Source organism: Salmo salar, chromosome ssa16, assembly GCF_905237065.1.
Source record: "Salmo salar chromosome ssa16, Ssal_v3.1, whole genome shotgun sequence".
In the NCBI taxonomy this organism is placed as follows: Eukaryota; Metazoa; Chordata; class Actinopteri; order Salmoniformes; family Salmonidae; genus Salmo; species Salmo salar.
In genome coordinates this window covers 84835309-84858877 of record NC_059457.1, presented here as the reverse complement: position 1 = coordinate 84858877, position 23569 = coordinate 84835309, and the positions used below count along the sequence as shown (strand labels likewise).

At 48.7% G+C, this 23569-nt stretch overlaps 1 protein-coding gene across 2 annotated transcripts; it reads left to right on the top strand.

The window, feature by feature from the left end:
• The first annotated feature begins 358 nt into the window (after nucleotides 1-358).
• On the top strand, nucleotides 359-23537 carry LOC106575972 (transmembrane protein 39A-like). 2 transcript variants are annotated; one of them, XM_045698284.1, is made up of 10 exons: nucleotides 361-688; nucleotides 4506-4713; nucleotides 7478-7700; nucleotides 7827-7910; nucleotides 8469-8623; nucleotides 9778-9888; nucleotides 17037-17259; nucleotides 20929-21116; nucleotides 21487-21607; nucleotides 21753-23537. In XM_045698284.1, exons 2-10 carry the CDS (start codon nucleotides 4601-4603, stop codon nucleotides 22026-22028), a joined length of 1494 nt encoding a protein of 497 aa, XP_045554240.1. In that variant the 5' UTR covers nucleotides 361-688; nucleotides 4506-4600; the 3' UTR covers nucleotides 22029-23537. The 2 variants fall into 2 exon arrangements, with proteins under 2 accessions (XP_045554241.1, XP_045554240.1); XM_045698285.1 differs by lacking the exon at nucleotides 4506-4713 and having other exon boundaries at nucleotides 359-688.
• Nucleotides 23538-23569: the final 32 nt, after the last annotated feature.

The window sequence follows — 23569 nt, the reverse complement described above, 5'->3', positions numbered from 1 at the left end:
CTAGGAAGCTCCTCCATTGTCCAGTAAGTTCCACAGACAGGAAATGCCTGCTTCAGATCTATATATGATCACCTTTGTGTTGCGATCAGATTAGCTCAAGGCAAGGTAAAGACAAATTGACAGAATTTATTTGAGTGAAATTACATTCAGGGTCAAATGCCATCCATATAATATGTGTGCCATGGGATGTCATACTCGCTTGTGATAATTTATTCAACATAACAAAGTTAGCAGGAATTAAATGCATATTTTTTATTTAACATCATTTACCCTGTGTTGAAAATGTTTACTTGAAAAGCCACTGCTTTGCAAGAGGATTGTACAATTAGTGTAAATATTCGTCACCAAATTCGTGTGCGGCTGCGTGGCTGAAGAACACGTCGCATGAATGATGACGTTTTGTCCAAACAGGCATCGCTTTGCCACGTCGGTCTCTGTGTGCTACTGGTGACTGTAGCTAGCTACTGTTGCACTGCAAACAGGCTCGTTTTTAACCGTATGCTTGTTGTTGGAGGTAAACCGATATAACGTTCTGTGTGTTTATAAGTAGCACACAGCCCCGGCCCGCTAAAGCCTATGAATATATTCCCTTTTAAGACGAGAGAAATGTTCGCTCCTGTCTCGGCTTGTCAACCCACAATTGACTGATGCATCCGTGTCCACACCATCCGCTTTTTGTCAATGTTGTGTGAGTATTCTGTTTAATTCCTGCACGAGTAGCTCATTAGCTAGCTGGTTTTGTATACAGTACATTAAATGAAACATAATGTAGCTATCTAGGCTAGCTAACTTCCCCATTTGAAATGATGAATCCTGTAAATTGTCTCGTTACTCCTCTAATAACACATGACAGTTCCATCATGTCCAATAACACAAAAAGCTGGCTAGCACCGTTCGTTAGGTAGCTTGACAATGTTACTGGAAATGACTAGCTAGCTACAAATTGCTTATACATATCTAGTTAAATGTGTAGTAAGTACAATGTGTGTTTAGCTAGCTAACGTTAGCTACGTGTCTTGAAAATACAACTTTTCAACTTCTATGAGAATGTTTCATCCTCTTGAATGTTCAGCTAGTTATAAAGTAGTTAGAAATTCGATGTTGAGCCATTGGGAATATTGCACTCTCAATACAAGTGTCAGACTTGTGTAACAGTTTCCTATAATATTGTAACAGTTTCCATTCTATCAGCCAGTTGATCACGAACTGTCATAAAGCCGTTACTTTATTGCGCATGCCTTCTGATCTGGGCAGTTTCCGCATTTTGCTGTTGAAAAACTTCAGTTTCGATACAACACTACAGTCATGCTTAAGAAAGTGTTGCCTGAGAACAGTAGCTATCTATGTTGGCAGATAGGCTACTCTGATCTGATGCGAGCATGGATAAGTTAATGTTTTTATAGCCATTATCACTCATCACCAGAAACATTACTACATGGAAGGACAGCCTAGCTAGTCTAAGTTGACTGGCACCTTTGCATCCCTTCCCTGCTCCTCCAGTAGTCAAGGTTATAGTGTACTGAACTAGCCAGCTACCTTTGTGTTGTGGTTGTGGGCATTGTCTGTCTCTCCCTCCTTTCTATTCAGTCTCCCTTAATGGAATGGCTGTGTGTGTGGATTGTTCCAGCAAACTATACATTAGCCTATGTACAGCCACTAGGAAGCTCCTCAATTATCTCACACACACACACACACACACACACACACACACACACACACACACACACACACACACACACACACACACAGAGAGAGACAAAGGTAATTGTGATAACCTGGTTTGCTTATCTCTTGTTCTATAACCGTGGCATCTAGAGTAGCTACGGTTGTTGTCTCTCACCTGGCTGCCATTGTAAAGTGTGTTTGATGACTGTGTGTTTGTACATGCATTCGATGCCTGTCTGTCTGTCTGTGTGTGATGCCTGTCTGTCTGTGTGTGATGCCAGTCTGTCTGTCTGTGTGTGATGCCTGTCTGTCTGTCTGTCTGTCTGTCTGTCTGTCTGTCTGTCTGTCTGTCTGTCTGTCTGTCTGTCTGTCTGTCTGTCTGTCTGTCTGTGGGATGCCTGTCTGTCTGTCTGTGGGATGCCTGTCTGTCTGTCTGTGGGATGCCTGTCTGTCTGTCTGTGGGATGCCTGTCTGTCTGTCTGTGGGATGCCTGTCTGTCTGTGGGATGCCTGTCTGTCTGTCTGTGTGTGTGTGATGCCTGTCTGTCTGTCTGTCTGTCTGTCTGTCTGTCTGTCTGTCTGTCTGTGTGATGCCTGTCTGTCTGTCTGTGTGTCTGTCTGTCTGTCTGTCTGTGGGATGCCTGTCTGTCTGTCTGTGGGATGCCTGTCTGTCTGTGGGATGCCTGTCTGTCTGTCTGTGTGTGTGGGATGCCTGTCTGTCTGTCTGTCTGTGTGTGTGGGATGCCTATGTCTCTGTCTCTGTCTGTCTGTGTGTGATGCCTTTGTCTCTGTCTCTGTCTGTCTGTATGTGATGCATGTCTGCCTGTCTGTGTGTGTGGGATGCCTGTCTGTGTGTGTGTGTGTGTGTGGGATGCCTGTCTGTGTGTGTGTGTGGGATGCCTGTCTGTGTGTGTGGGATGCCTGTCTGTGTGTGTGCGATGCCTCTCTCTGTCTGTCTGTCTGTATGTGATGCATGTCTGCCTGTCTGTGTGTGTGGGATGCCTGTCTGTGTGTGTGCGATGCCTCTCTCTGTCTGTCTGTCTGTATGTGATGCATGTCTGCCTGTCTGTGTGTGTGGGATGCCTGTCTGTGTGTGTGGGATGCCTGTCTGTGTGTGTGGGATGCCTGTCTGTGTGTGTGGGATGCCTGTCTGTGTGTGTGGGATGCCTGTCTGTGTGTGTGGGATGCCTCTGTCTCTGTCTGTCTGTCTGTGTGTGATGCCTTTCTATCTGTCTGTATGTGATGCATGTCTGTCTGTCTGTCTGTGTGGGATGTTTGTTTGTCTGTCTGTCTGTGTGGGATGTTTGTTTGTCTGTCTGTCTGTGTGGGATGTTTGTCTGTCTGTGTGGGATGTTTGTCTGTCTGTCTGTGTGGGATGTCTTTGGGTGATGCCGGTCTGTCTGTGTGTGGGTGATGCCGGTCTGTCTGTGTGTGGGTGATGCCGGTCTGTCTGTGTGTGGGTGATGCCGGTCTGTCTGTGTGTGGGTGATGCCGGTCTGTCTGTCTGTGGGTGATGCCTGTCTGTCTCTCTGTCTGTGGTTGATGCCTGTCTGTCTCTCTGTGTGTGGGTGATGCCTGTCTGTCTCTCTGTGTGTGGGTGATGCCTGTCTGTCTGTGATGTTTGTTTGTCTGTCTGTGTGGGATGTCTGTGGGTGATGCCGGTCTGTCTGTGTGTGGGTGATGCATGTCTGTCTCTCTGTGTGTGGGTGATGCCTGTATGTGTCTGTCTGTCTGTGATGCCTGTCTGTGTCTAATGCCTGTCTGTCTGTGTGTGATGCCTGTCTGTCTGTGTGTGATGCCTGTCTGTCTGTGTGTGATGCCTGTCTGTGTCTAATGCCTGTCTGTCTGTGTGTGATGCCTGTCTGTCTGTGTGTGATGCCTGTCTGTCTGTGTGTGATGCCTGTCTGTCTGTCTGTGATGTCTGTGTGTCTGTCTCTGTGTGTCTGTGTCTAATGCCTGCCTGTCTCTCTGTCTGTGTGTGATGCCTGTCTGTCTGTGTGTGATGCCTGTCTGTCTGTGTGTGATGCCTGTCTGTCTGTGTGTGATGCCTGTCTGTCTGTGTGTGATGCCTGTGTGTCTGTCTCTGTGTGTCTGTGTCTAATGCCTGCCTGTCTCTCTGTCTGTGTGTGATGCCTGTCTGTCTGTGTGTGATGCCTGTCTGTCTGTGTGTGATGCCTGTCTGTCTGTGTGTGATGCCTGTCTGTGTGATGCCTGTCTGTCTGTGATGCCTGTCTGTCTGTCTGTGATGTCTGTGTGTCTGTCTCTGTGTGTCTGTGTCTAATGCCTGTCTGTCTGTGTCTGTCTGTCTGTGTGTGATGCCTGTCTGTTATCAGTCTGAGGATGTAGTCTTATGTAATGTTGCATGACCCTGGGTGCTTGACTATGGTGATGTTGTCCTACCAGTAACCTAGCCCAGGACCTATTCACCTACCTCTGTTCTATTGACTCTGTCCTAGTCCTGCCTTTTTTTGGGCACCATCTTCCCCAGGGCTGCGTTCAGTAGGACACCATGTTCTGGAAGGTTTAGACAGAAATACATTGTTTATCCCACGTCATATCATCCTACGTGCCACTAAGATGAGTAGAGTAGCGACTCATTCATGGCATGTTTTTTCAGGAAACGTCTATCTGCAACGTGTGTGTACACATTCTGTTCTCTATTGGGACTGTTCTTCATTGCACCTGGGTTGTGTTCATTAGAGCACACACCATAACAAAATGGGTTGCAATGTGCACGAGTTCAGATAGTATTCTACCTCCCTGTTTGACTCTGTTTTCCAACGTGTTGTGCCTAATGAACATGACCCTGCCGTTGTTTCCTCTCTCTGTCCGTCTCTCCAGTGGCCTGGCTGTGTTGGGCCGGGCTGTGAGGTGGTGCTGGTCTCTGAGTCTAGGTGGAGAGGCAGTAGCAGGGGGTGTTGAGGTGGTGCCTGGCCATGCCCGGGGGCCGCAGGGGGCCAAGTAGACAACAGCTGAGCCGCTCTGCTCTGCCCTCCCTACAGACTCTGGTGGGGGGCAGCCTCAGCAACGGCAACGGACTCAGAAACAGGTTAGGAAACGAACACAGATACTGTCAACACCCCTAACACACACCCAGATGGGGTAAAGTAGTGTACTACAACAAGCAGACCTAACCCTCCTACCCCACCAAACACAAACAGGCCTACAGGATTTATTCAGCCAAGCCTTATGGGAAGTTAAATGTGTAGGCCTAGGCTATATGATCACACATTCTGTTTTTAAAATGTTACTGTCTGCATCTACCATGAGACGGTCATAGCTTCTTCCTTCCTGTCCTGACTGTGATTTAATATTCTAACATAATCAGTGTTAGTCAAATAGATGATTGGTGGAGTCAGATTATTAATACCACCCCTCTGAGGAGGAAGAAGGTATGCCAGCTCAGATCAACACTGAGGAGGAAGAAGGTATGCCAGCTCAGATCAACACTGAGGAGGAAGAAGGTATGCCAGCTCAGATCAACACTGAGGAGGAAGAAGGTATGCCAGCTCAGATCAACACTGAGGAGGAAGAAGGTATGCCAGCTCAGATCAACACTGAGGAGGAAGAAGGTATGCCAGCTCAGATCAACACTGAGGAGGAAGAAGGTATGCCAGCTCAGATCAACACTGAGGAGGAAGAAGGTATGCCAGCTCAGATCAACACCGATGAGGAAGAGGCATAGAGATCATTTCACTTCCATTGTTCTGTTCTTTTCTCGCCACAACATGTTCTCCTTTCCCTCACTGTTAATCACATTCCTGCATTCTCCAGTAGTAGTCTGGGGGACTCGTTCTCCAGTAGTAGTCTGGGGGACTCGTTCTCCAGTAGTAGTCTGGGGGACTCGTTCTCCAGTAGTAGTCTGGGGGACTCGTTCTCCAGTAGTAGTCTGGGGGACTCGTTCTCCAGTAGTAGTCTGGGGGACTCGTTCTCCAGTAGTAGTCTGGGGGACTCGTTCTCCAGTAGTAGTCTGGGGGACTCGTTCTCCAGTAGTAGTCTGGGGGACTCGTTCTCCAGTAGTAGTCTGGGGGACTCGTTCTCCAGTAGTAGTCTGGGGGACTCGTTCTCCAGTAGTAGTCTGGCGGACTCGTTCTCCAGTAGTAGTCTGGCGGACTCGTTCTCCAGTAGTAGTCTGGGGGACTCGTTCTCCAGTAGTAGTCTGGGGGACTCGTTCTCCAGTAGTAGTCTGGGGGACTCGTTCTCCAGTAGTAGTCTGGGGGACTCGTTCTCCAGTAGTAGTCTGGGGGACTCGTTCTCCAGTAGTAGTCTGGGGGACTCGTTCTCCAGTAGTAGTCTGGGGGACTCGTTCTCCAGTAGTAGTCTGGGGGACTCGTTCTCCAGTAGTAGTCTGGGGGACTCGTTCTCCAGTAGTAGTCTGGGGGACTCGTTCTCCAGTAGTAGTCTGGGGGACTCGTTCTCCAGTAGTAGTCTGGGGGACTCGTTCTCCAGTAGTAGTCTGGGGGACTCGTTCTCCAGTAGTAGTCTGGGGGACTCGTTCTCCAGTAGTAGTCTGGGGGACTCGTTCTCCAGTAGTAGTCTGGGGGACTCGTTCTCCAGTAGTAGTCTGGGGGACTCGTTCTCCAGTAGTAGTCTGGGGGACTCGTTCTCCAGTAGTAGTCTGGGGGACTCGTTCCCCAGTAGTAGTCTGGGGGACTCGTTCCCCAGTAGTAGTCTGGCGGACTCGTTCCCCAGTAGTAGTCTGGGGGACTCGTTCCCCAGTAGTAGTCTGGCGGACTCGTTCTCCAGTAGTAGTCTGGCGGACTCGTTCTCCAGTAGTAGTCTGGGGGACTCGTTCTCCAGTAGTAGTCTGGCGGACTCGTTCTCCAGTAGTAGTCTGGGGGACTCGTTCTCCAGTAGTAGTCTGGCGGACTCGTTCTCCAGTAGTAGTCTGGCGGACTCGTTCTCCAGTAGTAGTCTGGGGGACTCGTTCTCCAGTAGTAGTCTGGGGGACTCGTTCCCCGGTAGTAGTAGTCTGGGGGACTCGTTCCCCGGTAGTAGTAGTCTGGGGGACTCGTTCCCCGGTAGTAGTAGTCTGGGGGACTCGTTCCCCGGTAGTAGTAGTCTGGGGGACTCGTTCCCCGGTAGTAGTAGTCTGGGGGACTCGTTCCCCGGTAGTAGTAGTCTGGGGGACTCGTTCCCCGGTAGTAGTCGTCTGGGGGACTCGTTCCCCGGTAGTAGTCGTCTGGGGGACTCGTTCCCCGGTAGTAGTCGTCTGGGGGACTCGTTCCCCGGTAGTAGTCGTCTGGGGGACTCGTTCCCCGGTAGTAGTCGTCTGGGGGACTCGTTCCCCGGTAGTAGTCGTCTGGGGGACTCGTTCCCCGGTAGTAGTCGTCTGGGGGACTCGTTCCCCGGTAGTAGTCGTCTGGGGGACTCGTTCCCCGGTAGTAGTCGTCTGGGGGACTCGTTCCCCGGTAGTAGTCGTCTGGGGGACTCGTTCCCCGGTAGTAGTCGTCTGGGGGACTCGTTCCCCGGTAGTAGTCGTCTGGGGGACTCGTTCCCCGGTAGTAGTCGTCTGGGGGACTCGTTCCCCGGTAGTAGTCGTCTGGGGGACTCGTTCCCCGGTAGTAGTCGTCTGGGGGACTCGTTCCCCGGTCGTAGTCGTCTGGGGGACTCAGATGCTCAGCACGCTATAACACTCAAGCTCAAGGCTGCTCCAGAACCACAACACACCAGTAACCCCAGCTTCTCTCTATGCCCCCCTCCCTCCAAAACCACAACACACCAGTTATCCCAGCTTCTCTCTATGCCCCCCTCCCTCCAGGAGCACAACACACCAGTAACCCCAGCTTCTCTCTATGCCCCCCTCCCTCCAGGAGCAGTAACTGTGTGGGTCTCTCTGCCCCGCCCCTCTCGGCCCTCATCACGCCGGAACCCGTCCGTCACTACCGGATCCCTGACCTCCCATTGGACAGCAGCCTGCTGTTTGAGTTCCTGCTCTTCCTCTACCTGCTGGTGGCGCTGTTTGTTCAGTATATTAATATCTACAGGACTGTGTGGTGGTACCCTTATAGTCACCCTGCTGCCTCCACCTCTCTGGTGAGTAGTAGTGAACACACACACACACACACACACACACACACACACACACACACAGAGAGAGAGATGCCTATAACTCTGGTGAGTTCACACACCTTCAGTCCGTTTGTTGCCTCCTCTCTGCAGAACTTCCATCTGATGGACTACCACCTGGCTATCTTCATCACAGTGATGCTGGCCAGGAGACTGGTGTGGACTATAGTCTCAGAGGTATCTCTCATTCTATATCTCTCTCTACCTCTCTATCTCTCTACCTCTCATCATCTCTCTTTCTACCTCTCTCTTTATCGCTCTACCTCTCATCTTCTCTCTTTCTACCTCTCTCTTTATCGCTCTACCTCTCATCTTCTCTCTTTCTTACTCTCTCTCCCTTCCTCAACTTTATCTGCAGAATAGGCAGATAAATAGTCTGTTTCTAAACTGGTTGCATCATGTTTAGTGGTGTAGTAGCAGGGATGGGAGTGAACATGTTTCCAGTATTTAGGCCTACGCTGATCCTCCTAGTTGCATCGTTAGTGTATGACTGGCTTAGTATTGTTGTCTGGACTCTGGCCAGGGTTGTGTGTGTTTGACTGACTTGTCGGCTTTATAGTGAGGATTGTAGTCTTGTTATGTCCGAGTTAAGAACATAGTGTGTAGCAATGCATTGTGGTTGATTGTGCTGTCTGTCGGTGGATTGTGTTTGTGTAACCTCTGACCTGTGTGTGTGTGTCTGTGTGTTTCTGTCTGTGTGTGTGTGTGTTTCTGTCGTGTGTGTGTGTCCCCCAGGCGTCTCAGACCAGTCCATGTTCCTTGGTACGGTACGTGGTTCTGATCGCAGCACGGCTCAGCCTCCTCACTCTGTGTGGCTGGGTTCTCTGTTGGACCCTGGTCAACCTGTTCAAGAACCACTCGGTGCTCAACCTGCTCTTCCTTGGATACCCGTGAGTGTCTGTGTTCAGAGAGAGGAGTTACCACAGGTTTCAGACTACTTACTGTATGACAGCAGCTCTACAGTTGATGTGTCAGTACAGCTCTGTAGATGCTACTCTAGTGGTTTGATTCAGAGATGGTGTGTGTACTGGGAAGTAGTGTGTGTTATTGTTATTCAGAGATGGTGTGTGTGTACTGGGAAGTAGTGTGTGTGTGTGTGTTATTGTTATTCAGAGATGGTGTGTGTGTGTACTGGGAAGTAGTGTGTGTGTGTGTTATTCAGAGATGGTGTGTGTGTACTGGGAAGTAGTGTGTGTTATTGTTATTCAGAGATGGTGTGTGTGTACTGGGAAGTAGTGTGTGTGTTATTGTTATTCAGAGATGGTGTGTGTGTACTGGGAAGTAGTGTGTGTTATTGTTATTCAGAGATGGTGTGTGTACTGGGAAGTAGTGTGTGTTATTGTTATTCAGAGATGGTGTGTGTGTTATTGGGAAGTAGTGTGTGTTATTGTTATTCAGAGATGGTGTGTGTGACTGGGAAGTAGTGTGTGTTATTGTTATTCAGAGATGGTGTGTGTGTACTGGGAAGTAGTGTGTGTTTTATTGTTATTCAGAGATGGTGTGTGTACTGGGAAGTAGTGTGTGTTTTATTGTTATTCAGAGATGGTGTGTGTACTGGGAAGTAGTGTGTGTTATTGTTATTCAGAGATGGTGTGTGTACTGGGAAGTAGTGTGTGTTATTGTTATTCAGAGATGGTGTGTGTGTACTGGGAAGTAGTGTGTGTTATTGTTATTCAGAGATGGTGTGTGTGTGTATTGGGAAGTAGTGTGTGTTATTGTTATTCAGAGATGGTGTGTGTGTGTACTGGGAAGTAGTGTGTGTTATTGTTATTCAGAGATGGTGTGTGTGTACTGGGAAGTAGTGTGTGTTATTGTTATTCAGAGATGGTGTGTGTGTACTGGGAAGTAGTGTGTGTTATTGTTATTCAGAGATGGTGTGTGTGTACTGGGAAGTAGTGTGTGTTATTGTTATTCAGAGATGGTGTGTGTGTGTACTGGGAAGTAGTGGGGTGTTTTATTGTTCTCCGTTATCTAGTTGATCTAACACATGGTTCTTTATTTCCTGTTGTCCTTTCTCTTCCTCATCCCCCTCTCTGTGTGTCAGGTTTGGGGTGTATGTTCCCCTGTGTTGCTTCCATCAGGAGAGTAGGGCCCAGCCAGTGCCTTCAGACTGTGGTTACTCAGACCAGGACCTGTCCCACGGGCCCTTCTTCAGGTAAACACTCTCATAAACACATACGCTCCCCATATTCAGGTAAACAAATAAACAACAGACTTCAATGTTCTCTCCCCCAGCCAAACACGCCCTTCTGGTCAGAGTGGGGGACAGAACAAACACACCCTTCTGGTCAGAGTGGGGGACAGAACAAACACACCCTTCTGGTCAGAGTGGGGGACAGAACAAACACGCCCTTCTGGTCAGAGTGGGGGACAGAACAAACACACCCTTCTGGTCAGAGTGGAGGACAGAACAAACACGCCCTTCTGGTCAGAGTGGGGGACAGAACAAACACGCCCTTCTGGTCAGAGTGGGGGACAGAACAAACACACCCTTCTGGTCAGAGTGGGGGACAGAACAAACACGCCCTTCTGGTCAGAGTGGGGGACAGAACAAACACGCCCTTCTGGTCAGAGTGGGGGACAGAACAAACACGCCCTTCTGGTCAGAGTGGGGGACAGAACAAACACGCCCTTCTGGTCAGAGTGGGGGACAGAACAAACACGCCCTTCTGGTCAGAGTGGGGGACAGAACAAACACGCCCTTCTGGTCAGAGTGGGGGACAGAACAAACACGCCCTTCTGGTCAGAGTGGGGGACAGAACAAACACGCCCTTCTGGTCAGAGTGGGGGACAGAACAAACACGCCCTTCTGGTCAGAGTGGGGGACAGAACAAACACGCCCTTCTGGTCAGAGTGGGGGACAGAACAAACACGCCCTTCTGGTCAGAGTGGGGGACAGAACAAACACGCCCTTCTGGTCAGAGTGGGGGACAGAACAAACACGCCCTTCTGGTCAGAGTGGGGGACAGAACAAACACGCCCTTCTGGTCAGAGTGGGGGACAGAACAAACACGCCCTTCTGGTCAGAGTGGGGGACAGAACAAACACGCCCTTCTGGTCAGAGTGGGGGACAGAACAAACACGCCCTTCTGGTCAGAGTGGGGGACAGAACAAACACGCCCTTCTGGTCAGAGTGGGGGACAGAACAAACACGCCCTTCTGGTCAGAGTGGGGGACAGAACAAACACGCCCTTCTGGTCAGAGTGGGGGACAAGAACAAACACCCCCTTCTGGTCAGAGTGGGGGACAGAACAAACACCCCCTTCTGGTCAGAGTGGGGGACAGAACAAACACCCCCTTCTGGTCAGAGTGGGGGACAGAACAAACACGCCCTTCTGGTCAGAGTGGGGGACAGAACAAACACGCCCTTCTGGTCAGAGTGGGGGACAGAACAAACACGCCCTTCTGGTCAGAGTGGGGGACAGAACAAACACGCCCTTCTGGTCAGAGTGGGGGACAGAACATTGACTTAAAAACTGGCAATAAAAGTTCCCTGTGAGGTGGTTGGAATCAGAGGCAGTCAGGAACTCTTGTTGATTTCTTCTCTCTCACAGCCTGGGACAGATTCCTCTGTTTGATTGTGTGAGTTTAGTTAATGGTCTTTTTAGCTGCCACCCCACCTAAAGGGTGGGCATTTGAAGTACCATAGAGAGCACACTGCAGAGAGACAACAATGTGATATTCCTGTCATGTGACGTTTTGATCAATTCAATAATAGTGTCATTTAAAAAGAATGAAACGGAATAAGCCAGAAGAATACTTGGTTTTACCTGTTCTATTTCTGGGCCTGTATTAATAATGGCAGTAGGAGTGCTGGGCCCCGTATCCACAAAGAGGCTCAGAGTAGAAAATTGGTAATTGGTTGAGAATACAAGCTATTCATGAAAACTCTAGTCATAAGAGTCCTACCTAGCTGACAGATCTTCAGGACACCAGCTGTCCTAATCAATGAACAGTTACCAGCAGGCTTCTTCTTTATTATTATCATCATTATTTTAAAGCAAACTTATTGATAATAGAGAAGGGCAGTGAGTCAGGCAATGGCTTTGGAGTTGTTGAAAGAATGTTTTAATATTTCTGTAAGATAAATCCATACATCTAGACTTAAATGCAACATTATTTTCATTTGTCATTTTTATTACAAAAAGGTTTCCCTTTTTCTCCCCAATTTGTGGTATCCAATTGGTAGTTACAGTCTTGTCTCATCGCTGCAACTCCTGTACAGACTCAGGAGAGGTGAAGGTTGAGAGTCGTGCGTCTTCTGAAACACAACCCAACCAAGCTGCTTCTTGACACAATGCCACTTAACCCGGAAGCCAGCCACGCCAATGTGTCGGAGGAAACGCTGTACACCTGGTCAGCGTGCGCTGCGCCCGGCCCACCACAGGAGTCGCTAGTACGCGATGGGACAAGGACATCCCTGCCGGCCAAACCCTCCCCTAACCCGGGCGACGCTGGGCCAATTGTGCGCCGCCCCATGGGTCTCCCGGTCGCGGCCAGTTGCAACAGAGCCTGGACTCGAACCAGGATCTCTAGTGGCACAGCTAGCAGTGTCTTAGACCACTGAGGCGACGCAGCAGTATTTTTGACAGTGATTTCACATGAGGCCTATTTCACATAATAATATAATAAATAATCACATTTTTATTTGGATTATTTCATTAACCTACATGTTATTTCAAGTTATCCCTTTGGAGCACAATATTGGAGCACAATATCACATTGTTAAAAAAGGTGCCTAAATTGGACATGGCTATAAGTGGGGCAGTTGAAGGCATCTGAGCCTATGCTAACTTTTGATTGTGTTCAGGAAAAGAATTATAGACCTTTCAAACATCATATGCAACATTATCATACATGATCAGAATTAGTTAACTGGTTATGCTTGCCAACATATTCATCCACAATTAAGAGAAGGAAGTAATCGTATCATGTGAAAATGAAATCAAACGTGTTATCATTGCAATGTTTTAATGTCCAGTCACATTCACTGTGGTTGTCTGACACATGCTATTGGGTTCACAGCGATTTATTATTCTCCATCATTGGATGTTGCCAATTATTTAAAAAACGAGTAATGAAAGAAAAGCATTGTACGTTAGAATTTTGTGAAGTTAGTGTGGGAGAGGGGGAATAATTATTGTTATCCATCAATAATGACAAACCTCCTGGCATTGACAACTTAGATGGAAAGCTTCATAGGAGTGGCTATAGAGTCAGCTACCATCCTATCTGTCATCTTTAATCTGAGCCTAGAGAAAAGTCTTTGTCCTCAGGCCTGGAGGGAAGCCAAAGTCATTCCGCTGCCCAAGACTTGTAAAGCGGCTTTTACTGGTTCTAACAGCAGACCTATCAGCTCGCTGCCAGCTCTTATCAAACTGTTGGGGAAATTGTTTTTGGACCAAATACAATGCTGTTTCTCTATAAACAAATGAACAACAGACTTTCAGCATGCTTATAGAGAAGGGCACTCAACATGTACTGCACTGACACAAATGACTGATTGGTTGAAAGAAATTGATAATAAGATTTTGGGAGCTGTACTGTTAGATTTCAGTGCAGCTTTTGATATTATTGACCATAACCTGTTGTTGAGAACTTGTGTGTTGTGGATTTTCAACCTCTGCCATATTGTGGATTCAGAGCTATCTATCTAATAGAACTCAGAGGGTTTTCTTTAATGGAAGCTTCTCTAATGTCAAACATGTAAATTGTCGTGTACCGCAGGGCAGCTCTCTAGGACTTCTACTCTTTTCTATTTTTACCAATGACCTGCCACTGGCATTAAACAAAGCATGTGTGTCTATGTATGCTGATGATTCAACCTTATACACATCAGAAACCACAGCTAGTGAAGTCACTGAAACCCTTAAAGAGTTGCAGTCTGTTGTGGAATGGGTAGCCAGTAATAAACTAGCCCTGAACATCTCTAAAACTAAGAGCATTGTATTTGGTGCAAATCATTCCCTAAGTTCTAGACCTCAGCTGAATCTGGTAATGAATGGTGTGGCTGTTGAACAAGTTGAGGAGACTAAATAGCCGTAATAAAGAGATGCTCTGCTTTTTGACTCCACAAAGCAAGTCCTGCAGGCTCTAGTTTTATCTCATCTTCATTATTGTCCAGTCATTTGGTCAAGTGCTACAAAGAAAAACCTAGTTAAGCTGCAGCTGGCCCAGAACAGAGCAGGTCTTGCTCTTCATTGTAATCAGAGGGATAATATAGAAACTATGCATGCCAGTCTGTCTTGGCTAAGAGCTGAGGAACGACTGACTGCTAGGGCTGGGCAGTATACCGTATTTTACTATATACCGGTATTGATGCACGGACCGGTTTGGGTTTTTACTTTACCTTCTATAGCGGTATTTGAATGTTTGGTTTGTTAAATGTGATACGCCGTGTGACACACACTCTTACCCCACCAAACATGCCACCAGGGGTCTTTTCACAGTTCCCAGGTCCAGAACATATTCAAGGAAACGTACAGTATTATACAGAGCCATGAGTTTATGGAACTCCCATCTAATTTTTTTACATTTGTATTTTTATTTCACCTTTATTTAACCAGGTAGGCCAGTTGAGAACAAGTTCTCATTTACAACTGCGACATGGCAGTTGTAAATGAGTGACACAAACAACAACACAGAGTTACACATGGAATAAACAAACATGCAGTCAATAACACAATAGAAAAGTCTATATACAGTGTGTGCAAATGAGGTAAGATAAGGGAGGTAAGGCAATAAATAGGCCATAGTGGTGAAATAATTACAATTTAGCAATTAAACACTGGAGTGATAGATGTGCAGAAGATGAATGTGCAAGTAGGGATACTGAGGTGCAAAGGAGAAGAAAAAAAAATATCAGTATGGGGATGAGGTAGTTGGATGGGCTATTTACAGATGGGCTATTTACAGGTGCAGTGATCTGTGAGCTGCTCTGACAGCTGGTGCTTAAAGTTCGAGAGGGAAATATGAGTCTCCAGCTTCAGTGATTTTTGCAGTTCGTTTCAGTCATTGGCAGCAGAGAACTGGAAGGAAAGGCGGCCAAACGAGTAATTGGCTTTGGGGGTGACCAGTGAGATATACCTGCTGGAGTGCGTGCTACGGGTGGGTGCTGCTATGGTGACCAGTGAGCTGAGATAAGGCGGGGCTTTACCTAGCAAAGACTTAGATGACCTGGAGCCAGTGGGTTTGGCGACGAATATGACGCGAGGGCCAGCCAACAAGAGCATACAGGTCGCAGTGGTGGGTAGTATATGGGGTTTTGGTGACAAAACGGATGGCACTGTGATAGACTGCATCCAATTTGCTGAGTAGAGTGTTGGAGGCTATTTTGTAAATGACATCGCCGAAGTCAAGGATCAGTAGGATAGTCAATTTTACGAGGGTATGTTAGGCAGCGTGAGTTTGGCAGCGCGAGTGAAGGATGCTTTTTTGCGAATGAAATTGGAGATGTTTAATGTGAGTCTGGAAGGAGAGTTTACAGTCTAACCAGACACCTAGGTATTTGTAGTTGTCCACATATTCTAAGTCAGAACCGTCCAGAGTAGTGTTGCTGAATGGGCGGGCAGGTGCGAGCAGCGATCGGTTGAAAAGCATGCATTAAGTTTTACTTGCATTTAAGAGCAGTTGGAGGCCATGGAAGGAGAGTTGTATGGTATTGAAGCTCATCTGGAGATTAGTTAACACAGTGTCCAAAGAAGGGCCAGAAGTATACAGGATGGTGTCGTCTGCGTAGAGGTGGATCAGAGAATCACCAGCAGCAGGAGCGACATCATTGATGTATACAGAGAAAAGAGTCGGCCCGAAAATTGAACCCTGTGGCACCCCCATAGAGACTGCCAGAGGTCCGGACAACAGGCCCTCCGATTTGACACATTGAAGTCTATCAGAGAAGTAGTTGGTGAACCAGACGAGGCAGTCATTTGAGAAACCAAGGCTGTTGAGTCTGCTGATAAGAATGCGGTGATTGACAGAGTCGAAACCCTTGGCCAGGTTGATGAATTCAGCTTCACAGTATAGTCTCTTATCGATGGTGGTTATGATATCGTTTAGGATCTTGAGCGTGGCTGAGGTGCAACCATGACCAGCTCGGAAACCAGATTGCATAGCGGCGACGGTACGGTGGTATTCGAAATGGTCGGTGATCTGTTTGTTAACTTGGCTTTCAAAGACCTTAGAAAGGCAGGGCAGGATGGATATAGGTCTGTAGCAGTTTGGGTCTAGAGTGTCTCCCTTTGAAGAGGGGGATGACCGCGGCAGCTTTCCAATCTTTGGGAATCTCAGACAATACGAAAGAGAGGTTGAACAGGCTAGTAATAGGGGTTGCAAAAATTGCAGCGGATAATTTTAGAAAAAGAGAGTCCAGATTGTCTAGCCCAGCTGATTTGTAGGGGTCCAGATTTTGCAGCTCTTTCAGAACATCGGCTATCTGTATTTGGGTGAAGGAGAAATGGGTTATGCTTGGGTGCTGTGGGGGGTGCAGGGCTGTTGGCCGGGGTAGGGTGAGCCAGGTGGAAAGCATGGCCAGCTGTAGAGATGCTTATTGAAATTCTCAATTATGGTGGATTTATCGGTGGTGACAGTGTTTCTTATTCTCAGTGCAGTGAGATGCACTCATATAGAGCAAATAAACAGCAAACCTGGTTTCAAAAAACAAATGAAGCAACACCTCACGGCACAACGCCTCTCCCCATGTCACCTACTGGTTGTGTGTCTGTACTGACGTGTATGTGGAACTGGTAGATGCAGACACTCTATATGTTCATGTTTTTAAATGTATCGTTATTTGTCGGACCCCAGGAAGACTAGCTGTCACCATTGGCTAATGGGGATCCTAATAAATCAAATCATTTGCAACTTGGTTAATGAGCGTCATCATTATCTTTCCTTTGTGGTACCTCAAACTGTCATGAGAACCATCTGAGAGAAACTTTCATGTCTTGATTTTCCTCCTGGCTCAGAGTTTGGCTGGGCAGTATCTTAACATCATCCTAAACCCTACTCTCAGCTGGGAGTTTTGTCATAAAACAGGTTTTAACAGGATTCCTACGACTTTTTCTGAGATGCTTTGTGGACAGGGGCCTAGGGCGTGACTCTTATTAATAAAGAGGGTTCATGCATAGCTTTTTATTTTTACCCATAAGAGTAGGAGTAAAATGTCTATTCTCAGCACTTCCCACCAATTGTCTACTCTGAGATAATTTGTGGATACGGGGCCCTGTTCTCCCCTGTCCATGTAGTCTTATTCCATTATGAAAAAACTGATCCTAGATCATTCTTACTTCTCTCTTCTCCCTCCAGGCCTAAGGACTTCCTAGCGTTACTAAGGGAGAACCTGAGAGAGCAGTTTACCACTCCAGGCCACATCCCCCACCACACCTGTCCCCAGCCCCCGTCTCCAGAACTCATCCGCAGCGAGGTGGAGGAACTCCGGAGCGACTTCAACCGTCGCATCAAGGAAGTCCTCTTCAACTCCCTCTTCAGCGCTTACTACGTAGCCTTCCTCCCCCTCTGCTTCGTCAAGGTACTAACCCTAACCCTTACTACGTAGCCTTCCTCCCCCTCTGCTTCGTCAAGGTACTAACCCTAACCCTTACTACGTAGCCTTCCTCCCCCTCTGCTTCGTCAAGGTACTAACCCTAACCCTTACTACGTAGCCTTCCTCCCCCTCTGCTTCGTCAAGGTACTAACCCTAACCCTTACTACGTAGCCTTCCTCCCCCTCTGCTTCGTCAAGGTACTAACCCTAACCCTTACTACGTAGCCTTCCTCCCCCTCTGCTTCATCAAGGTACTAACCCTAACCCTTACTACGTAGCCTTCCTCCCCCTCTGCTTCATCAAGGTACTAACCCTAACCCTTACTACGTAGCCTTCCTCCCCCTCTGCTTCGTCAAGGTACTAACCCTAACCCTTACTACGTAGCCTTCCTCCCCCTCTGCTTCATCAAGGTACTAACCCTAACCCTTACTACGTAGCCTTCCTCCCCCTCTGCTTCATCAAGGTACTAACCCTAACCCTTACTACGTAGCCTTCCTCCCCCTCTGCTTCGTCAAGGTACTAACCCTAACCCTTACTACGTAGCCTTCCTCCCCCTCTGCTTCGTCAAGGTACTAACCCTAACCCTTACTACGTAGCCTTCCTCCCCCTCTGCTTCGTCAAGGTACTAACCCTAACCCTTACTACGTAGCCTTCCTCCCCCTCTGCTTCGTCAAGGTACTAACCCTAACCCTTACTACGTAGCCTTCCTCCCCCTCTGCTTCGTCAAGGTACTAACCCTAACCCTTACTACGTAGCCTTCCTCCCCCTCTGCTTCATCAAGGTACTAACCCTAACCCTTACTACGTAGCCTTCCTCCCCCTCTGCTTCGTCAAGGTACTAACTCTTACTACATAACCTTGCTCTCTGCTTTGTCAAGGTACCTCTCTCTCTGTCTCTCTCTGTCTCTGTCTCTGTCTCTCTCTGTCTCTCTCTTTCTCTTTTTTTCTCCTCCTCTCTTTTCCTCCCTCTAGCAGATTGCTGCTTTCCTCCCCTCCCTGTTATCCAAAGCACTGTCAACCCTCCTGGTGCTCATCTCCCCTCCCTGTTATCCAAAGCACTGTCAACCCTCCTGGTGCTCATCTCCCCTCCCTGTTATCCAAGGAACTGTCAACCCTCCTGGTGCTCATCTCCCCTCCCTGTTATCCAAGGAACTGTCAACCCTCCTGGTGCTCATCTCCCCTCCCTGTTATCCAAGGAACTGTCAACCCTCCTGGTGCTCATCTCCCCTCCCTGTTATCCAAGGAACTGTCAACCCTCCTGGTGCTCATCTCCCCTCCCTGTTATCCAAGGAACTGTCAACCCTCCTGGTGCTCATCTCCCCTCCCTGTTATCCAAGGAACTGTCAACCCTCCTGGTGCTCATCTCCCCTCCCTGTTATCCAAGGAACTGTCAACCCTCCTGGTACTCATATCCCCTCCCTGTTATCCAAGGAACTGTCAACCCTCCTGGTGCTCATATCCCCTCCCTGTTATCCAAAGCACTGTCAACCCTCCTGGTGCTCATCTCCCCTCCCTGTTATCCAAGGAACTGTCAACCCTCCTGGTGCTCATATCCCCTCCCTGTTATCCAAAGCACTGTCAACCCTCCTGGTGCTCATCTCCCCTCCCTGTTATCCAAGGAACTGTCAACCCTCCTGGTGCTCATCTCCCCTCCCTGTTATCCAAGGCACTGTCAACCCTCCTGGTGCTCATCTCCCCTCCCTGTTATCCAAGGAACTGTCAACCCTCCTGGTGCTCATCTCCCCTCCCTGTTATCCAAGGAACTGTCAACCCTCCTGGTGCTCATCTCCCCTCCCTGTTATCCAAGGAACTGTCAACCCTCCTGGTGCTCATCTCCCCTCCCTGTTATCCAAGGAACTGTCAACCCTCCTGGTGCTCATCTCCCCTCCCTGTTATCCAAGGAACTGTCAACCCTCCTGGTGCTCATCTCCCCTCCCTGTTATCCAAGGAACTGTCAACCCTCCTGGTGCTCATCTCCCCTCCCTGTTATCCAAGGAACTGTCAACCCTCCTGGTGCTCATCTCCCCTCCCTGTTATCCAAGGAACTGTCAACCCTCCTGGTGCTCATCTCCCCTCCCTGTTATCCAAAGCACTGTCAACCCTCCTGGTACTCATCTCCCCTCCCTGTTATCCAAGGAACTGTCAACCCTCCTGGTGCTCATCTCCCCTCCCTGTTATCCAAGGAACTGTCAACCCTCCTGGTGCTCATCTCCCCTCCCTGTTATCCAAGGAACTGTCAACCCTCCTGGTGCTCATCTCCCCTCCCTGTTATCCAAGGAACTGTCAACCCTCCTGGTGCTCATCTCCCCTCCCTGTTATCCAAAGCACTGTCAACCCTCCTGGTGCTCATCTCCCCTCCCTGTTATCCAAGGAACTGTCAACCCTCCTGGTGCTCATATCCCCTCCCTGTTATCCAAAGCACTGTCAACCCTCCTGGTGCTCATCTCCCCTCCCTGTTATCCAAGGAACTGTCAACCCTCCTGGTGCTCATCTCCCCTCCCTGTTATCCAAGGAACTGTCAACCCTCCTGGTGCTCATCTCCCCTCCCTGTTATCCAAGGAACTGTCAACCCTCCTGGTGCTCATCTCCCCTCCCTGTTATCCAAGGAACTGTCAACCCTCCTGGTGCTCATCTCCCCTCCCTGTTATCCAAGGAACTGTCAACCCTCCTGGTGCTCATCTCCCCTCCCTGTTATCCAAGGAACTGTCAACCCTCCTGGTGCTCATCTCCCCTCCCTGTTATCCAAGGAACTGTCAACCCTCCTGGTGCTCATCTCCCCTCCCTGTTATCCAAGGAACTGTCAACCCTCCTGGTGCTCATCTCCCCTCCCTGTTATCCAAGGAACTGTCAACCCTCCTGGTACTCATCTCCCCTCCCTGTTATCCAAGGAACTGTCAACCCTCCTGGTGCTCATCTCCCCTCCCCGTTATCCAAGGAACTGTCAACCCTCCTGGTGCTCATCTCCCCTCCCTGTTATCCAAGGAACTGTCAACCCTCCTGGTGCTCATCTCCCCTCCCTGTTATCCAAGGAACTGTCAACCCTCCTGGTGCTCATCTCCCCTCCCTGTTATCCAAGGAACTGTCAACCCTCCTGGTGCTCATCTCCCCTCCCTGTTATCCAAGGAACTGTCAACCCTCCTGGTGCTCATATCCCCTCCCTGTTATCCAAGGAACTGTCAACCCTCCTGGTGCTCATCTCCCCTCCCTGTTATCCAAAGCACTGTCAACCCTCCTGGTGCTCATCTCCCCTCCCTGTTATCCAAGGAACTGTCAACCCTCCTGGTGCTCATCTCCCCTCCCTGTTATCCAAGGAACTGTCAACCCTCCTGGTGCTCATCTCCCCTCCCTGTTATCCAAGGAACTGTCAACCCTCCTGGTGCTCATCTCCCCTCCCCGTTATCCAAGGAACTGTCAACCCTCCTGGTGCTCATCTCCCCTCCCTGTTATCCAAAGCACTGTCAACCCTCCTGGTGCTCATATCCCCTCCCTGTTATCCAAGGAACTGTCAACCCTCCTGGTGCTCATCTCCCCTCCCCTGGGTCTTTGTGCGTTCACAGTTTCCTCCTTCAGTCTCCAGGTATCCTAGGTGCTGTCTCCTGCGTTTGTGTTAAGCAAGGCCCTTGAAGCCTAAAACGTGGTTTTGTCTCCCCCTCCAGAGTACCCAGTACTATGACATGCGCTGGTCCTGTGAGCACCTGATCATGGTGTGGATCAATGCGTTTGTGATGCTGATGAGCCAGCTGTTACCTCCCAGCTACTGTGACCTGCTGCACCGCTCTGCAGCCCACCTGGGGCGCTGGCAGAAGCTGGAGCACGGATTCTTCAGCAACGCGCCACAGCACGTGTAGGTGGTCCACACACACACTATTACAACAACGCCCCGCAGTACTTGTGTATGTACGTAACACAACCTTTTCTCCTGGAGAGCTAGACATGTGCAGGATTTGGTTACAACACGTCTGACTCTAATCAACTGGTCTTCAGGACTCCACCAGGTGCGTTACAGCAGGGATGGAGTAAAGCCATGCGTAAGGAGGCTGTCTCCAGGAAGAGGGTTAGCCACCCTGCTGTCCACCAGACTCTGCTGTCCACCAGACTCTGCTGTCCACCAGACTCTGCTGTCCACCAGACTCTGCTGTCTGGTCTTCTAGGCAGGGTTCTATTTGATCTGTCAGCTGTAGGATCAATCTCCACCTTTTCATTGTGTGTTGCAGGTGGTCTGAGAGTACAGTCTGGCCCCAGGGGGTGTTAGTACGTCACAGTCGTAGCCTGTACAAGGCTGTAGGACCCTACAACGTGGCCCTGCCCTCGGACGTCTCCCACGCTCGGTTTTACGTGAGTCACTGCCTTTACTAGACCTCTTGTGTGTGTTTATATCCTGCCCATGTACTGCCTTGAGATTTCACTTTATTTCCAAGTCTAACTATAAATACATGTTTATAAATAAATACCAATTGTGATATTATTTATTGTGTTGTAGTTCCTTTTCCACAAGCCGTTGCGGATCCTGAACCTGTTAATCTGGATCGAGTCTAGTGTAGTCCTGTATCAGCTGTATTCCCTGCTCCGCTCTGAGAGCTGGAATCACACCCTGTCCCTGGGCCTCATCCTGTTCTGTAACTACTACGTCCTCTTCAAGCTGCTCCGGGACCGCATCGTGCTGGGCAAGGCCTACTCCTACCCTGTTACCTCCAGTACAGGGTCCAGCACTACCAACAGCACCGCCACCAACGGCCTGGGGCTCAAGTCCCAGTGACACCCCAGGAGAGGGTTCTGGAGCTGGGGGACGTGGGTTCGGATACTCCCTAGCCTCCCTGCAACTATGGTTGTACGGCGGGATGGATGGAAGGGGTGGAGGTGAGAGAGGGGTTGAGGGTGCAGCAGTGGGATGGGATGGACTGACTGTGAACTCATATTGTTTTGATACGGTTCTATTTTTCATGCAATGTTTATACCTATTTAAATAATATTTTATTTTGTATACTGTTTCAAAAGTAACACAGGGCATTACGGTAGTATTGTCATGTGATGTTTGTTGTTGCCTCATTGTGCAAAGCGATTGGATGGGAGAGAGTGAGTTGTGTTCTTGATGCCATGAGGCCCCGCCCACGCGCTGTGCTAAGCTCCTCCTATGCTCACCACGTTCCGACTTCCACCAAAGATGCTTAAAGAAGCCTTCAGAGCCAATCAGAGGGATAGACTGCCGCCGGCGGCCAATCAAGGAAGAGACTTTGGCTCGGTTGGCCAATCAAGGAAGCGACTGAGGAGACCCCGCCTCTCCCTGCACACCTCTCTAGAGAACGTATTCATCCCTTTAGTGTTTTATTAGGATTCGTTTCGTAGCAAGACTGTCTGCAGTTTGGCCATGAGCGCTGACTCTGGTGCCTGTAGAACATATCCACGTCCCAAATGACACCCTATTCCCTACATAGTGCACAGATTTTGACCAGAGCCTTAGTAGCCCAGGTTAAAAGTAGTGCACTATATAGGGTAAAATTTGGGACAGGCCCAATGTCTTCTTTGCAGTGTCATGTTCATTCAGGTCATTCATTTACCACAAATAGCCGCTCTTCATTTCACTGTGCCTGAGAAGCGGACAACATAGATATAGTCTGAATAGAATGGGCACCACCACCGCAACAGATTGCATGGCCGTTTTTCTAGATGGGACACAAACCGCATTGAATGAGCAGACATATGTATGTGCTTTACTTTCCAGTGTGTGTTTGAAATTAAATTACAAATTACACTTGGTATCTTCAATGCTGCAAGTTGTGCTCAGCTGCTAGCAGTGTTATTTTAAACAGCTTGCCTTGTTGCGAGTCCCAGATGATGTTGTGGGATGGGTTCTGGTGCCATAATTGTCCGTTCATCCATTCTATTTTGTTCCTTTTCTATGAGCAGCTGATCTAGAATGATTCATGTTTTTATCAACGTGCCAAAATCCCAGGTTGCCTGTATGATGTTTGTTCATGGGTGCGTTCCACCTTGTCTTTTAATGCAGTCCTGTTGTAGGCGCCTCTCAGCAGATTGCTATATCAAATGAATGTGGTACCTGAGATGTGACATCTGATATGTGCAGGATGACTGCAATAAAGATGACCTGGAACGTTAGCTGTGTTTATATTTTCAGTGGGTGAGGTGGAAGGAAGATGGAGGGGGGAGACATGCTGTCGTATGGCTCAGTGTTTGATTTTCGATGAGCATTTTTTATGCCGTTGAAATATGAAATAAAAAAAATCAAATAAAAATGTTGTTAAACTGATGTGTGAAATGTGTTTGTTTGTCCATGAGATC